The sequence below is a fragment of the Lipotes vexillifer genome, unplaced genomic scaffold, assembly GCF_000442215.2.
Source record: "Lipotes vexillifer unplaced genomic scaffold, Lipotes_vexillifer_v1.1 scaffold788, whole genome shotgun sequence".
Taxonomy (NCBI): domain Eukaryota; kingdom Metazoa; phylum Chordata; class Mammalia; order Artiodactyla; family Lipotidae; genus Lipotes; species Lipotes vexillifer.
This window is the reverse complement of record NW_006791862.1, coordinates 686,651-704,240: the sequence shown is the minus strand read 5'-3', so window position 1 is coordinate 704,240 and position 17,590 is coordinate 686,651. Positions and strand designations below refer to the sequence as shown.

The following is a 17,590-nucleotide window of genomic DNA, read 5'->3' as shown; positions in this document are numbered from 1 at the left end:
CACACACACACACACACACACACACACACACACACACCTGTTCACCCTATGAAAGAGGGCTCAAATTTTGATAAAGGTTCTAAACCAAACTTCTAAGTGCATCAGGATATTGAAATTTTAACTTTATATGCTTGGATCATTTGATGGTTCTTACTTCAATAGTAATGATTTGGAACCACAGAATTCATTTCAAAATGGAAATTGTTTTTCTTTAAAACCCCTCCTGTCTTATATGTTGACTGACAGAGGGGAGTCATTAGTGGGCTCTGGCCATTGCAGGTGGGCTTTACTGGGCCTCCTCAAAGAAGAGCAGGTCATGTTCAATTCAGATGTAGAACTTAGAAGCCAGCTAACATGGCACCCCGTAATTCCCAGGAGAACACTCACTAAGTCTTGTTCTGAATTCTGCCAGAAAAGTCCTGTATTTTAAGGCTGAGAGGTATCTTAGGTTCATAGTTCTTATTATAAATCTTGGTATAAAAATAGGAGGTAGGGAAAAAGATTACTATGGTGATTTTTCTGGTGATGTAAGAAAAAGTATTTAGTTTTATTAAGATTAACAAGAAAAGGCATTGAAGACAACAGGTAACATTTTAAATTAAAGTCAGCCCTCCTCTGGTGGTTTTTTTTTTTTTTTTTTTTAGCGGTACGCGGGCCTCTCACTGTTGTGGCCTCTCCCGTTGCGGAGCACAGGCTCCGGACGCGCAGGCTCAGCGGCCATGGCTCACGGGCCTAGCCGCTCTGCGGCACGTGGGATCTTCCTGGACCGGGGCATGAACCCGCGTCCCCTGCATCGGCAGGCGGACTCTCAACCACTGTGCCACCAGGGAAGCCCATCTGGTGATTTTTTTACGCTATATACAGTTAGGCTTCAGATTAAGCCCAACTCCTACGTATTAGCTGTGAGACCTTGCCCAAATCACTTAACTTCTCTGAGCCTGTAAAATGGTCATCTCTTCTTATCTCTGAGAAGTAGTAAGTCCAAATAAGACAGTGTATATGGGAGTGCTTTACAGGCCCACCTGGCTTAGTGGGTGCCCACAAAGGTTTATTAAGTCTTCCTTATGAAGACTTCTTTCTCTTTCAACAAAATCACAATGACTCTTAAGTTTAAGGAATTATCATCTGCATTCCATTCTTCTTTTAGATATAGCCTTTTTGGGAGGAAACAGTTGCAACAAACATGGGAAAAAGAACAAACACTTTCTCAAAAAGCCTAAAAAAAATAGATTCAAAATGTAGCAGGGGGGGGGCTTCCCTGGTGGCACAGTGCTTGAGAGTCCGCCTGCCGATGCAGGAGACGCGGGTTCGTGCCCCGTTTCGGGAAGATCCCACATGCCGCGGAGCGGCTGGGCCCGTGAGCCATGGCCACTGAGCCTGCGCGTCCGGAGCCTGTGCTCCGCAAATGGGAGAGGCCACAACAGTGAGAGGCCTGCATAACGCAAGGAAAAAAAAAAAAAAAAAAAAAATGTAGCAGGGGGATTTGGGGCTTCACAAAAGAACTTCCCACTAAATAAGGTTTGTTAAAATTGCCAAATGGACAAACAAGAATGTACATTTGCCTTATGTGGAGTTACCTCTTTTTTCCCTCTTTTTGCCTTTTAAGTTTGGTAAAATCAGCCCCAAGACAGAGGGATATATTAGATAAACATGGAGGGAGGGCTTGTTCTTACTCGATACAGTTATCACATTAAAAGTTCTGCACAGTCTCTTCATGAATAAATAATCTTACAAAGCAACCTTACATTAATAAATAAGGCACAGATCAATACTATTACCAAAATCATATGAGAAGAAGGGCACATGCAGGGTGGGTGCCCCGCAACAGCTTGCTGGGAAGAGTGCAGTCACACTCTATAGTGAAGGGTCTCAAAGACCTTTTCCAAAACTTATCTGATCAATCTCTGTTTATAGAGACTGGATGGTCAAAGATTCTGGTCCTGTAATTCTATGACTTTATGGCTTATATTTAACTGTTTTAAAGTCTTTGAGCCCATTAAATAATAAGTGCTCTAATAACAGAAAAGAAATGTATTAATGACTCCAGTGCTTATGACTCAATGGCTGATTTCATTCATTTTTCATTTGTTCTTGAAGGATTTTCCACTGTTTTCTTCAGAGAGCTGTTTTTCAGATTTCCCTCATTTCCAGGTACTTCAGTGGCTTTGTTTTCTTTGTCATATACTATTGTGCAGGAATTGGTTAGTGATTGAAAGGAAGACTGGAAGTTTGAGGGCCAGGGTGCCACAGACCCTCAAATGTGTACATACTTGGGTGGGGACGGCCTGCCAGCATCCAGCGAGGATCATATGGAGCCTTTGTGGGAATAAACTCGATGACTCTATCTATAGGATCCTTGGAATTCAGGAGAGGAACTGAACTGTGTACACTCTAAAAGGAGATTGGGGTGGGGGGAAAGAGCACAGCGGTCAGTGAACAACTCCAACTCAGCAACAATCGTTATGGACAAAGACAGCAGGGACCACATATGGAGTCACACCCGTTAGTCCCAATCATCAGCTAGAAGAACCCTAATCTCGAGCCAAGCCCTGAGGAACATGTACAGCTCTCAAGTCTCATGTAGGAGCCTGGCAGAAAGTGGGGCATTCTGACTCCTGATTTCAGTGTGCCCAGGCTCTCCGGGAAGCTCCCGAGACGGATGGATACCTATTACAAAGGGGAAGACCCACAATGAGGAAGAAGCCTTAATAAGCTGGGATCTGAGCCCAGATAGGACATGAAGGCTTCTGTGGCTGGAAATCATCAGAAACGGGCCTAACCAATGAAATCCAAAGGCATTTTAAAGGTAGGAGGCAAAAGATGGCTTTAAGAAAAAAAAAGAAATCAACGGCTTCCAGAGAACATATCGTAAAAAAAATCCCTCTACTATAAAACAGTCGCACACGCAGAGGCAGTGAACTCTGGTGAAAAGGCTGGGTGCTATGGGCTTCCTCGGTGCTGGAAGGAAGTGGGGAGGGCTTACCTTCGGCATGTAGGACAGCCAGTGCAGGACAGTGAACACCCCTTCAAAGTCATCACAGACAGTGCTGTGGGTCACCCCATTGTTGTGCATGATCTGGATGCCCCCGAGCTGGTTATTCGAGGTGTATACTTCCCTTCCGAGGACCTAGAGAAATAAACAAGAGAAAAGACATTTCGTCCAGACGGAGAGAAAGGCAAAGTCTATTTCGTAATTCCCACTAAAATGGATTCTTTTCTCCACAAGACAGAGTCCAGCCTCCGTGGGTTGTGCTGAGGGACTATCTGGACCTTTGTCCTAAAAAGAAAACTTGGAAAACACAAAAGGCTTTTAAACAATCACATATTCTGTTGCAATTTAAACACCAGCAAGCCTCTCTCTCTCTCTATTAGCTGCCACAGATGTGCATGGCATACTTGACTCTGAGCTGAAATCATGGCAGTGGGTAAAGCTGGGACTCTGAGACACAGGCTATGTCATCGCCTGCAGGCCTGGCCGAGCTGCTGCCTGTAGGCACAGTAGAGGGAATGTGCCTGTCTTTTGACAACCTCAAGTGATGAGTCTCGGTTAAATAGAAACACTGTGAGGTTTGGATGCCTCATTTTTTAAGGGTTAATTTTCCCCTTTACATTGGATTTTTAAAGCAAAATCCTGAAGCAACTCATGACACATACATGAATGAACCCTTGAGCCGACAGTCCTCTTTGTGTGCTGGGTGCAGGGTAGTGATTTATACCCAAACCTGCCTCTCCTGCGTCCTTCCCTCCCAAGGTTCCAGGGAATTCAGGGCCTCAATTCCCTGGTGTATCCATCCCTGGAGGAGTTTAACCCTTGTGAGGTTGAAGGGCATCTGCAATAGGAAACCATAAAGTTTCCTTTAAAAAAGAAAAAAAAGCAAGAAAAAATATTCTTCGACTTGGAAATTGTAGGGTTTCTTTTTCCCTTGAAGATTGGTTAATAATTTTTTTCAGGGAGGGAGGTTTTCTGACACAGCAGATGGACGCTGGGCAGCCTGATCACTGACTATTGCAAACTTCTGAGTGTGTAGTAATTGCCAGTCATCTACGGTAGCCCTGGAGAGCTCTTAATGGTTGTAGAGCGCTTACTGTATTTTACCTTTTCTCTTCCCTTTCCTTCTTTAGAAAATAACCACAACACAAAATTTCTTCCTTACTTTTATTCATTTCCAGTCTCTGGGGAGAAGCGAATAAATGAAAGACCAGCAAATTCTACCTGTATATTCCCATCCTGCCTGCCCCTTCCTGTTAGGAGCTGGTTCCCCTGCATGCTGGGTCAGCCCCAACATCAAGACCCGCCAAAGACTGAGGAAGGTGGTGGCCAAAGCAATGACCTCCATGTGACCCAGCTGGCCTTGGTCCCATTTAACTTCAGCTAGGAAGGATGGAAGAGACTCTTCTGAAAGGAATACGGGAAGCAAAATGGCTCTCGGATTACTGTTTCCCTCGCTAAGGAAGCACAGAGAACAAGGCTTTGCAGGCAGCCCTGAGCTGAGTAACACAGGAGCAGCTCCTTTGAAGGAGCCCCCAGAACCAGGGAGGCCGTATCTGACCACTGGGCTCCCATCCGCCTCTCGGTCTGTCTTTCATCTCAGCCCAGGCGCTGCGGCTCTTTTCTCATTCTCCTGCTGTCTCTTTCCATTTGCCCTCTCCCTGACTGATACACTGATCTCTCGGTCACTCGGCTTTCTGCTCCACTGAGTCCATATTACTAATAACACCTCCGCCACGGCCAGTTTACCTCATGAAGGCAGGAGCACATCATTACAAAATAAACTCATAACTCTGACATTCTAGCAAATACTCGCCGTTTGTTATTTTTATGGCTTTAGTCTTTCTAACAGGCAGAGGGCATTACATACCTGTTTCATTTCTATCTTTAAATGTGTGCACACGCACACTCGCACATGCATCAGGAAACAAAACAGAACGAAAAACCAACCCCAAACAAATGTCCAAAGCAGTCAGATGATGGGGGACCCTGGTGGAGGCAGAAACCCTGTCACTCAGAGAGGCCGCGCTCTGATCTGGCTCCGGTTTTATGGATGCCATAAACCTGATGGCCCACAACTGGTCCTTCTGGGACAGACGGCCTCTCTGCCAGAAGTCATTCAGTGTGATCAGCAGTATTTTTAATTATTAAAATAAAATTGGAAAGGGGGAAACGAAATAAAAAGGAGACACTGTGCTGACCCTGAATATCTGATACCCACAATCTATGACAGGAGCCCAGAACTCCTTACTGCCTAGAAGACAGAGCTGGGGCTATTTTCTGCTCAGAAACGCTATTTTCTTTCCCATGAAATGCTGTCTCTAGTACTTGATAACGTCCAACCACTTAGAACCTCACACCTCTCCAAAATCAGTAATGAACCGATTGAGGACCAATTTCAGAAAAAGGGACTAAACCAGACCAAGAGATGCTTAGCTGTTCAAATACACCTTCCTCAGATGTCTTTGCCCCTTCATTTCAAAGAGAGCCTCTAGAACTGGGCTACTCCTGGAGGCCCCCTCATCTCCCCATTCTACCCCATATTCTTACAAACTAATAGGAGACAGACTTGGAAGGAGCAAGAGTTTAATAACTTGGCATGTCTTCCCTTTACAAGTGGAAACGCAGGCTCTGACGTGTTGGCATTGTTCTGAAAAGGCGGCAGTATTTATACATTTCTTCTCCTCTGGGTTCAGAAAGAAAACCAGGGCTTACCACAACCAAGAACATTACCCTGGGCTAAAGACATGTTTGTCATGTAAGAGGATTCATTTAATTTGGGAATTAAAGATAAAAATTATAGGACAGGCTAACAGAGTATCCGAAGAGGTCTCTCTGATCAGCCTTATCATATGAGGTAGGGGGTGAAGACGGGAAGGACACACAAAAATGAAACCTGCTTCACTAACCACAAAAAAATGCCAACAATCATGGCTACTTAACAATCGGCGAAGAGAAAGCAGGAGCCTCCAGTTCATCTTCAATGACCATATGTTTGGAGCATGCACCAGTAGAATGAGGGCACACACAATAGCTCCTGATTTATAGGGGTCATTGCTGACTCAAGTGGTTTTAATGATTTTAGAATACTTCACAACAAAAGCTCCAACTGCAAAAGCAGAATCTGGGCGAGGACAAAATCCATTCTGCCTAACTCTGAAATGGTTGCGCTGGAACAGTTACACTAACCCTGATGAGCACTGAGGAAGGCAAAGTAAAGAACCCACATAGACAGAACCACTGTTTTATTCTTCAATCTACTGCCCTACCAACCTTCTACAGAAAAACCTGGGGTAAACAACCCTCATCAACATAATATTTTCATGAAGTGGGCAAGCTTCATTCACCAATTTTTTTCCAACTTGGACATAGGCATTCTTGTATAAGTCAAGTTGCTTGCCATGTTCCAGTTCCGAAATTATTCCTCTCACATTTTATACTGCATGATACAAACTTTTAGTTTATCTGCCCAACAAGCATCAATAACCACTTGAACATAGGAACCATTCAAACAGAGGTGACTCTGATGAGGCCCTACTTTGCTGCCCCCAGGTCTAAGTGGAGAGGCAGTGCCATGCAATACCAGGAACAGGCACCATCTCAGGTCCCCTGCTGAAGAGTGCCCACGCCGCAGGGCTGAGCCTGAAAGGGGATCTCCATTCACTCTCCATATAAACTTCAGCCTCATCCAGCACTTACAGCTGGCAGACCTGGGAATTAAGAGCGCTGCATACAGCCAGCGATTAGCAGAACACAAATGTTAGAGGCTCCACGAAAGATGCTACATAGCCTTTAGAAATTTTGAGATACACAGGAAGTACAAATGAATGCAGCCATACATACATACACGCAGAGGCCTTAGCCGCTGCTGCTGTTGCCCCTTATCTAGAGACACTGCAGACAGCTCAGGTTTACCACAGCTGACAGGCAATGAAAACAGTCTAATAGACAGCCTGCTCTCGCCCTTAAATCCCTTTTTGGAGATCAAGATAAACACGTTCTTCCCTTCCCCAGTGCTCCAGACATGTGACTGAAGTGGCAGAGCATTGTGAGGTTTTGTGCAAATGAAATCACTGTGTAATACTGAATGAATGTAGTATTTACTTGTCAGGATATTTGTCAGCACACAGGCACTGAGATTTCCAAGTTTCATAGATGTAACTTAGCTCAACTGTTTTTAAAAAATTGCTTTTGTCCTGATACATACATTATGCTGGGGACCTTCCGACTTATAAGTAAATATTTGCAATCATGTGCTGAAGATGCATATCATATCCCATGATGCATATCGATGGGATAAAAAATGAATTCTGCTGCTTTCCTCCCTTTATCCAACCTTTCCCCCTTTAAACATTCTTGATGGGTCAGTTAAAGAAGCAGGGAGTACAAAAGTCCTCCTGCATCTAAGAATTAGGCTACACAAGCTGAGTCCTTGCTGCAATACTCCATCTCATTACGATATTTCTATTCTCAAGAGGATTTGAGGAGGGGTTTTGTAAATTTCCTGAGCAACTGTCATCACTGGACTTCATCCATGATTCTAGATATTAAAGTCACTCTGGGGACCTGTCAGGTTATCAATAAAGGTTTGGCTAAGGCAGAAAGAGAGAGATGAGAAAGAATAAGTGGGAACATGGAAGAAGTATTAAAATGGGAACAAAAGAAAGGAGAAAGGATGAGAGAGGAAAAGGGAGGGGGGAGAAAAAAGAGGAAGGGGAAGAAAATATGCAATAGCTCATCTACTCGTGCTGCTAACACCCTCCTCCTTGACCTGACAGGACTACATTTTTAAAAGCTGACAAGTAATTCAATCTCCAATTAACAATTTTAAGTGGTGCAACACATATTACTGTGTAAATGTTTCTCCAGGAATATATCCAAGGGTGAATGGAAGTAAATCTCTAGGGAGACAGGACCAGTGCCTATGAGACCAAGAATACTTGGGGGTTCCAAAACACAGTCTCTGAATACAAAGACTCAGGGTTACAATACAAGTTCCTCTCCCCACTTTGTTGCCACTATTGTCCCTGGCAAACCCTCCAGAGCTGGTTGGCAGCTGGCAGGCTAGGGTTGGGGACCGAGAAGGGGCACAGTAACACACTGCTGGCACAGAATGGGAAAGCCTCTGGTGTGAGCCATGGCTGGATTCAACACTGTCCACCACAAGACCAAAAATCTCTCAATTAGCAGCAAAATTATAAAGTGATCAGGTTTGCTGATGGATAAACTGGAGTAAAGGGACGGAGCTACCAGTGGTAGAAAAGATATTTAGCCAAAAAGAAACTGAGATGATACAGGCCAGAAATGACACTGGGAAGATCTCTGTTTACTGAGATGTAGGGAGAACAGAGGAATGAGTTAGACAGCAGAAGGATGGTAAGGATTTCAAGATGGACTGGTTAGGAACAGAGACGCATTTTTAATGTAACTGGGGTAGAGAAGAGCCACATGACAGTTTACTTGTTAAATGTATGAGAATAGGCATAGGCTTCTGGAGTCAAAACTGATGTCAAATGAAATCACTCATCTCAGGGATCCATCAACTGCTCATTTAGCTACAGACTTGAGCATACTGACAATAAATTACTTCCAAAAATAGAAAAAATTTTAAAGTGTGGTCTACTGAGGTATAATTCACATATAGTAAAATTGTCCATTTTTAGGTGTACATGAAATTTGACATCACATAGGCATATCACCACAATCACCACAATCACCTCAAAAGTTTTCATCAGCCCCCAAAGTATTCTCATTCCCTTTGTAATCAATTCCCTTCTCCCACCTCTGACAACCACTGATCCTTGTGTTTCAACAATATTGCCTTTTCTAGAATGTCATGAGTCTAGCTTCTTTCAGTCAGCATAATGCATCTGAGATTTATTCATGCTGACGCAGGTGGCAGTAGTTCCTTTTTTACTGCACAGTACTATTCCATTTTATGGAAATAACACACCTTGTCCATCTCTTTGCCTGTTAGCAGACATTTGGGTGGTCTCCAGTTTTTGGCAACTATGAATAAAGCTGCTAGAGACATTCAGGTACAGGTTTCTGTATGAATATACATTTTCATCTCTGTTGAGTAAATACCTAGGAGTAGGATTGCTAGGTTATATGGTAAGTGGATAACTGACTCTATTTTTTTAAAAAAAGCTCAACTTTTTCAAAGTGGCCGCACCATTTTGCATTCCCACCAATATACATGAGAGTTCTAGTTGTTTTGCATCCTTACCAACACTTAGTATCGTCTGCTTAGAATTTTTTATTTTAGTTTAGTGGTGTCTAATTGTGGTTTTAATTTGCATTTCCCTAATGACTAATGATAAATATCTTTTTGTGTGCTTATTTACCATCCTTACGCCTTTGGTGAAATGTCTGTTCAAATTTTTTACCCATTTAAAAAGTTACTGGGTTGTTTTCCTATTATTGAGTTGTGAGAACTATATGTGTGTGTGTGTGTACACACACACACACACACACACACACATTTTTTTTTTTTCCAGTCACCTCCCAGTGGTTTTTCAGAATAGGAACTGGATGTGAGGTTGGTGGAAGGCAGATGGCTATGTGACTGTCTGCCTGTGCCCACCAGTGGCGAGGCACAGAGTTTGGTGCCTGCTGGGATCTGGCTTCTTGGGGAGTAACACTGACCTTTCTTTCATCTTTGCAGCCTTTTTGTTTGTGTTTTCTCATTTACATCTGATGGGCAGCAATTTACTGTTTTCCCCTTAGAACACATGAAAAGCTTGTTACTGTCTTTTAGCCTAAATTTAAGGAATCATCTTTGTACACCTATAGCATAAGAACAGAGCTTTACACACAACAGGCACACAATAAATGCAGGTGAACTGCCATAATTCTCACTGCTCTATAAAAACTCAGCTCTGGTTTGTATTTTCAGCGAGCTGAACTACTATAAGCAAATGAAGTCTTTCCTATTAGTGTTATAATGTGTAGCAGATTCTTTAAGCAAAATGAGTGGTTCAATTTTCCTCTCCTTTTAGTTTTCCCCAGTGTAGACACTGGATTTTCCTTTCAAAATTCTTTACCTGGGCTAGAATTAAGCTAGTAACTCTATGTACTATAAAGTCATATTATACTAGGGTTGCTCTACTGAACTGCATAAACCTGCTTTAGCTGTTGAGAAGACATTTTATCAGAGGGTTAGATAGAAAATGAAGATACCCAAAACTTGATTATATGTTCCAATGGTCTCGACTTCTCATATTTGCATCTTATGGGTTAAATTTGGGTGAGGGGCTTCCCTGGTGGCGCAGTGGTTGAGAGTCCGCCTGCCGATGCAGGGGACACAGGTTCGCACCCCGGTCCGGGAGGATCCCACATGCCACAGAGCGGCTGGGCCCGTGAGCCGTGGCCGCTGAGCCTGCGCGTCCGGAGCCTGTGCTCTGCGAGGGGAGAGGCCACAGCAGTGAGAGGCCCGTGTACAACAACAACAACAACAACAACAACAAAAATTGGATGAGTTCTTTTCCTTAATAAACACCGATTTCTCAATTTCTCTTATGTGCAAACTATTTTAAAGGGCTTAAATTCCAGACTCTGAGACATTTAAAAAACTAGGAACCAGTGAAGAATCAACCAGAAAAACTTGAAGCCTGGGCATGACAATCTCTAGCTCAATCTAAACAGCTCTTAAAGCTTCTCCTTTCATAATTCAACACCCCTGACTGTGTACATCAGCTGATTAGACTGTGTGAAGATGGCCACTCTGAATGAGAGGGGACATAGCCAGATTTGGATCCATGCACGGGGGACATTCCCGAGAATGATGAACAGCCAGGAGTCAGGTTTCTAAACAGTCTCGTTTCCTGCGTCTTTATCATATTCACACAGCAGTCTGTGCACAGCCAGGGACCAGGTCTGTCTTCCCCCTGGAAGACTGAAGTCCTTGCATTTCTAATCTACCAACGTGTGCAGTTCTTGCACTTTTAATTTATAAGCGTTTGGGGGGGACCTCTCTGACTTGGAAACATATTGGCTTGGTCTAATGCTTGGAGATTATTAAACTCAGAGCTATGCTCCACTATCAAGTCTACAGATCTTTTATTTAGAAGATATGGTGCTCTAAATGCACAAAGAGCTCCCTGTCACCTTCACATTAAAGCCCCTAGTGCCTGGTAAATGGAATTATATAGCTGTCATCTCCTTTCCCCAAAGTTTTAAGAGTACAATGGGCTCATTTTTTCACACTCCATCCCAGCTTCAGAACTAAGAGACCTACTTTGTATTGATTTAAGGTCTCAGAAATAAATAAACCTGCTTCACCGCTGTGATTCACAACAAATTCATGATACACTATTGCATGATATATTTCAAGCTCTGGCTCTGGCTCTCTTTTTCCTCTGTTGAGTGATGGGGGAGGTGGGAGGTAGTGGGGAGCTGCAAAGCTGACAGCTGGATGGTTATTGGAGACGGCTGCTGACTGCAAATCCAAGAACAGACACTGTTGAAGGAGTATGGGATTTTTTTAAACTGGGGGGCAGGGGTGAAAAGCTAATTTACTTGGGTTTCAGGCTGGGGTTGGGGGAGAAGAAAGGTTAAGGGGAGAGGAGAGGGAAAGATGGAATAGCAAAGCTTCAACTGAACACTTATTTGCAAAGACAGAGCTATGAACATGTGTAGAAAGAAAGGTGAAGAAAATCCAGCATAAGGAGGCGTAACATCTGACTGGAAGATGAAAACCCAAGCTGTTCTGCTTAGGGCACTGTGCTGGCAGTCCTCAGGGGGCACTTGGCTTGAGTTCAGGAACAAGGTTTTATCAGAGGCAGAACGTGCAGAGACCCTACACGCCACAGAACCTGTGAAGTGGAGGCGTCTCTTGATTCCAATACTCGGGAAGCATCCCAGTCCGGGAGGCTGGAATGGACCCTCTAGAGAGAGGGTAGAGATGTTATGGAGGTCGTATGAAGCGAGCCAGAGACTGCTCCCTGAACTGAGAGGGTAATAAGCTCTAGCATTTTACATTTGGTTTGTGTGCTCACAGAGCTTAAGATTACCTCCGTCTACAGCACCTTTACTGATTCCTGAAATAAGTACCACCAAACCATGAGTTTTAACTAAATATGCAGCACTCAGAAAGACCTATCTTTCAACCATGTATTAGGATCCTGACTTTCAGTACGGCAGGTGATGGGCAGGCCTAAAAGCCTTGCGTGGCGCCGTGGGGCAGAGTCTCCTAAGTTCCACAGAGTACTGCTTCATAGTGGTGAGTTTTGGCTGCTTCTCTAGTAATTACTAAGTATTTCATATTTTCAGCTGGCAAGAATGCTATTTATGAGTCCATTCTGAAAGCAAAAATACATGGGAAAGAGTTTGGTTCTGTCCAGTTCTACAGAAGCCAGACCATCAAACTGGGAGTTGCTTTGTTAATTTTGAACTACTTTTTAAGAGGTATTAGTTTGTCTTACAGAGAAACAGACTTTAGCCAAATATAAGGAAGAACTTTATACAGATGAAAGGGACTGGCTGAAAAAGTACTGAGCTCCCCTTCAGTTGAGTTTTTCAAGCATAACTGAATGACTATTTGGTAATGGAGTCACAGAGGAAATTCAAACAACAGTTGGGTGGTTGCACTTTTGAGGATCCTTCCACTCCCAACAATTATAATTCTACGGCCCCTTGGTGTCATCATGAACGATATCACCCCTCCCACCCACCACAGGGCACTTATTCTTCCATAATATGGATAAGAAACAAAAAACTTTTGAATTGTTATGCTTTACAACTCCTATTCCTAATCTTGCTAATATGTAATAATTTTACACATCACTGATATGTAATCTCACTAACATAAAATTCTCTCACATGGAGTCACTTTTTTGATCCCCCCCAACTCCTTCCCCCTCATCTATTCTCTCCCTGCCCCAGCCTAACACGGTTCCCTGGCTACAAATCAAGATACATCTTCATAGCATAACAGAATACTAGAAATTAAAGACAATTTAAGATTAAGAGAACCTCTGGCCTTCACCTTAAGGTGGGAAACGTATTTTACAAAGAGGAAATTGAGCCCCAAAGAGATTAGAGCCCAACGTTGCTTTACCTAGTAAATGGAAAGGAGAGGAATAACCGAAAGTTTTTCATTTGCTTTTTTTTTTTTTTAATAATCTAAAGGCTTTGAAACTTCAGCAAGTTTGAGCACATTTACAATAGTTTGTCAAACATGATAATTCCTGAATCTCTATTTAATGCCCAGGCAGAGACTCTGAGCTTTGACTTGATGCTTGTGTGGGTCTCCCGTCCTGAGTCTCTAAGCCACCATGCCCACATGGGCTGTCTCAGAGAGTCAGAGGTAATGGAGCTCTGAACAGCAATTCTACCAGAGAGCCCAGGATCAGACTTCTGGTATATTACCTTGACTCACTAATGGAGTCCAAGATACCTGGTACAGTTTCCTACCAAACCCAGGGAACATCAAACGAAAGACAAATAACACAACCCCCCAGACAGAGTCAGGTGTGCCCAGATTTTGTGTGTGTGCAGGGCGAAGGGCTTGAAAACTAAGGGGATGTGCCCACTGCAACCCTTTCTGAGAACTCGTTCATAATGCTAACGCGAGGCTTACTCAGGAAGCTCAAATGCCCTCTTTAGAAAGGAGAGCGATCCCATCTGGAGCTTCAGAGCACAGGGCCTGTCTATTGTGAAAATAGGTAGTTAGGGACTTTTAAAAATGCAAATTGCTGGATTGATCCTTAGAGTGATTATGGGCTATTGTATCAACAAGTCCTTGGGGACGCTTGCAGACAGATGACTGACACATATATTACCCTATCAGGACTGAACATGGGGCCTCTCACATTAATGGCTTTCCAAAGTGTGTGACTGTCTTTAGATAACATCTTATAGGGGAAGTCAATACATGAATGTACGCCACAGTGAGGACTGACATCTAACATTTTCTTAAAGGAATTTTTGCCTTCAAAGGGTCAGAAAATAGAGAGAATGTTGTGTTTGTATTTCCCTGCCAGGGCCTGGATCATGAGTTGCAATGAGAAAGACCCCTAACCACATCACAGGGAAGACCACAACAGTGCCAGTGATTTACCAGTATTAACTCATATAATCCGCACAAGAGCCTGGTAGATAGGTACTATTATGATCCCCGTTTTACAATTAACACAATTGTGACCTGGAAGGGTTAAATGCACTGCCCAAGGTCACACAACTCACAGGTGGCAGAGCCTGTACTCAAACATGGCCAGTCTTAACTATTCCACCTCTTTCAGTTATGTGACAGTTACAATGCTGCCTCACAAAAGAGCTAACGAACTGCCCCCTTGCTTTCTCGAGCCTCCGGGACTGACTCTCACGTTGAGTGTCACAGAGTCATGGGTGAGGAGGTAGGATGCATAATGGAGTCCCCTGGTGCTACAAGCTCCTGGGAGGAACTCTGATACTGTACCCAATAGAGTCACATTTCACATTGTACAGACACATAAAAATATGTATTTGGAGACTAAGGTCCAGAGAAGGACTGATACCAAGTCTCAAAAGCAAGATTAGCAGAATTAGCCCCCTACAGGCCTAACATATAGCCCTAGCCACACTCATCACATAATTGTTTTTTTCCTGGCAGATTCAGTGGAAATAGGGGCCAGCTCTCGCTAACAGGAATGAGATTATTGGATTTTTTTTTTTTTTTTTTGCCTTAAACCAGAAGCTTTAAAATGCTTATCACAAGAAAATCATATATCACCTCCTGAATGAATCTATAATCTATCTATCAGGCCATGGGCACATGCCTTACCTCCGTAGACAGTAACTGTCCAGAGGACAAGTCAAAAATTGCAATTCTGATTTCTTGGTATACAGAGAGAGCTTTCACCAAGTCTGGGGCAGTGGATTGAGAACTGGCAGGCTCTAGTCTACTTTCCTTATCATACTAGGTCCTCCCAGCCTACCCACCACCTGATGTTACAGTACACATATTACACAGAAACAGAGAAGGGGAGTGGAGGGGAGAGGAAGTGGGTCCGAAAGTCACTGCAAACGTCCAGTGGCACCTTGACTTAGGAGTTTATGACTCTACAAATTGTCACAGCCCCTTAAGGGTCTATCTTTCCAGTTCCCAAACACACAGACTGCTGCCTTTGCCAGGCCGGCATGACTCACTTTGAGCAGGTAGTCTGTCATGTCCATCAAGTCCGCCCTTACCACTCAGTGAGGCATTTTGAGGGATCTGCCTATAGTTTGTAGAGCTGGGAACCTATGATCCACTACCTGGAGTGACATGAAAGAGCAGGCCCTTAGAAGCTTCTCTTCCTAATGCCATCACTCTCATGATGTTTGGACAAAATATAAAATGACCGGTCTACTTTCTCTTCTCAGGCCTTGTGGACACTAAGCCCAGGGGACTGAGCGCATCTTAAATGAAACTCGGGGATGTGGAAGTTCATGTTCTGCTGCTAGTTCTAGTCTTTGTCAGTGGAACTAGGTTACTTTACCTCTTGCTGTTTTGGTCTTTCCATCTGTAAAATGGCCCTGGGGCCGCCAGCCCACCCAGAAGGTAGCAAGGAACCAGATAGATGTTCTTGATTTTAAGTTTCAAATAAAGTCATGCAGGCTGCCTCTAATCACCATCTCATTACCTTGAGTTCAAATGTCACCTCTGCTTCTGCAACACTTAAGGAAACCTGGATCCTGTATTTCTCCTCACCTTTGTAATACTCTGAGTATTTTACAAATAACTGCAGGCAACGGAGAGCAAGACATTCAAGGAAAGAGAATACACAAATACTGAGATCACAAGGACAAGGGATCAAAAGACGCATATGCGGATCACTTTCTGGTTTTGGAACAAAAGACAGAGTGGCAAAGGATGGGGCCCCCGTAAATAAGATGTGTAGGTGAACGGTGAAATCACTGAAAGAGAAAAACAGGAAACCGCCAGGATGGTTACATTTTATATGAAGATGGCCACTGTTGGCTACAACAAGAAATCCTTTAAAAAGTAAGAGTCTTTGGAAGCAAGAGGTTAGAAGGTCTAAACTAATTAAAACCACGTCGGCTAACGACAGGCAACATCACGTGAGCACTGAGATGGAGAGTAGCTATAAAAGCTTGACGCGTACGTGCAGTGTATTAAGTTGAGAATACGTGTCCCTCCAGCTTCGTATCTATTAAAGGAACAAACAATTTACATGTGGCTGCATTACGGGAGTGTGATATGTGGAGTGACAAACCTTTCTCTTCACATCCAACTATGTGCAGTCAGAGCAGAGATGGGGTGGAGGGGGGTGAGGAGGGGAGGAGAAAAGCAGGGGGAAAGAAAGTTTTAAAAAAATCTCTGCCTCAGCAAAAGTTTTCATTAAAATTTTAGACAAATGATCCCTGTGTCCTTCTCCCTTGCTGCCTGGGGCTCCAGGCTATTTCTATGCAAATAACAACCTCGTGGTTTATATCTTATTATTTCCACCAGAGCTGCAGTGCGACATGACCTGAGACGTGTAAGAGGTGGGTTGGGGGCTGGGGGGTGGAGTTAGAGAGGAGAGAGAGAGAGAGAGAGAGAGAGAGGGACAGAGAGAGAGAGAAAGATGAAGTGGGTGTTCACTCAAATGTGAAAAAATATTGTCAGGAGTGAGCGTCAAGAACAAAAAAAAATTGCAGGGATAACGTGTTTATTTCAGTCCCCCCACCCGCCCTTGCAAACCGGCACCTTTTAAAATTCATTGGGCATCAGGCGATCATGCACAATCCATCTGCTTTCACTTTATCATTTGCATTTCATGCCTCCTGGCTTTTGATGTGCTGATACTTTGATGCAGTCAGGAGACACGCATTATCATTATTTCAATTTTCGAAGGGGTCAACGGGATCGGCACTTGCACACACAGATTTTTTTTTCCCCTACAACCTCTGCACACCACCTCCCTTCTTATTCTTCACCCTAATGTTTAACATAAAGGATGAAGACTCAAAAAGGTAGGGGTCAAATGTTTACAGCCTAAAAGCTCACATACACCGCCTACATTCCCGCTTTACACAGGTACACGCGTACGACAAGCTAGATGGTCAGGGCTTGTGGAGTCTCTACAGGGTTTCAGACACACACAAAGACTCTCACACATGGAGACTCAGGGAGGCACACAGACAGAGAAAGAGGGATCTAGACACAAGATACAGACACAAAGAGACAGAGACCAGCACTCACACAAGAAGAGGCATGCACTCAAAGTGACCTGGACACACGCCCAGAGGATGCGAGACAGAGATTCCTATAGGAAGAAAAAGCAGATGTGCAAAGAGACACCAGTGCAGACAAAGGCAGGACATGCACAAGGAGGGAGGCAGAAGAGGCAGTCTGAGCATGTGGCTCCTTTCTAGTTTCCTTTCTCGTACCTGAGAGGCAAAGGGGCAGACAGGACATTCCTAATCAGTTTGCATGAAATCGGGGGTCTTCCAGCACCACGGCTGCACATAAGAGGCAGTGACATGAAGACAGTGAAGCAGGCAGAGCAGGGTTAAGTAACCCCTATAACTGATCACTCCCTTCAGCTACAAATGATCGCAGCCTTCTGGAAATGAGCATTGTGGGGTAAGTTACAGCTACAGCTTTACTGTCTTTTCCCTACAACGAGACTTCTT

At 43.8% G+C, this 17,590-nt stretch overlaps 1 protein-coding gene across 4 annotated transcripts in view; it reads right to left on the bottom strand.

The window, feature by feature from the left end:
- Positions 1–17,590, bottom strand: part of ACACA (acetyl-CoA carboxylase alpha) — a 284,020-nt gene that overhangs the window by 39,356 nt on the left and 227,074 nt on the right. For all 4 annotated transcript variants that reach the window (XM_007464885.1, XM_007464886.1, XM_007464887.1 and 1 more), the window contains 2 exons: positions 2,984–3,127; positions 2,271–2,391 (listed from right to left, as the gene is read on the bottom strand). In XM_007464885.1, the coding sequence (XP_007464947.1) occupies positions 2,271–2,391; positions 2,984–3,127 (265 nt within the window). The remainder of the gene's footprint in view (positions 1–2,270; positions 2,392–2,983; positions 3,128–17,590) is intronic.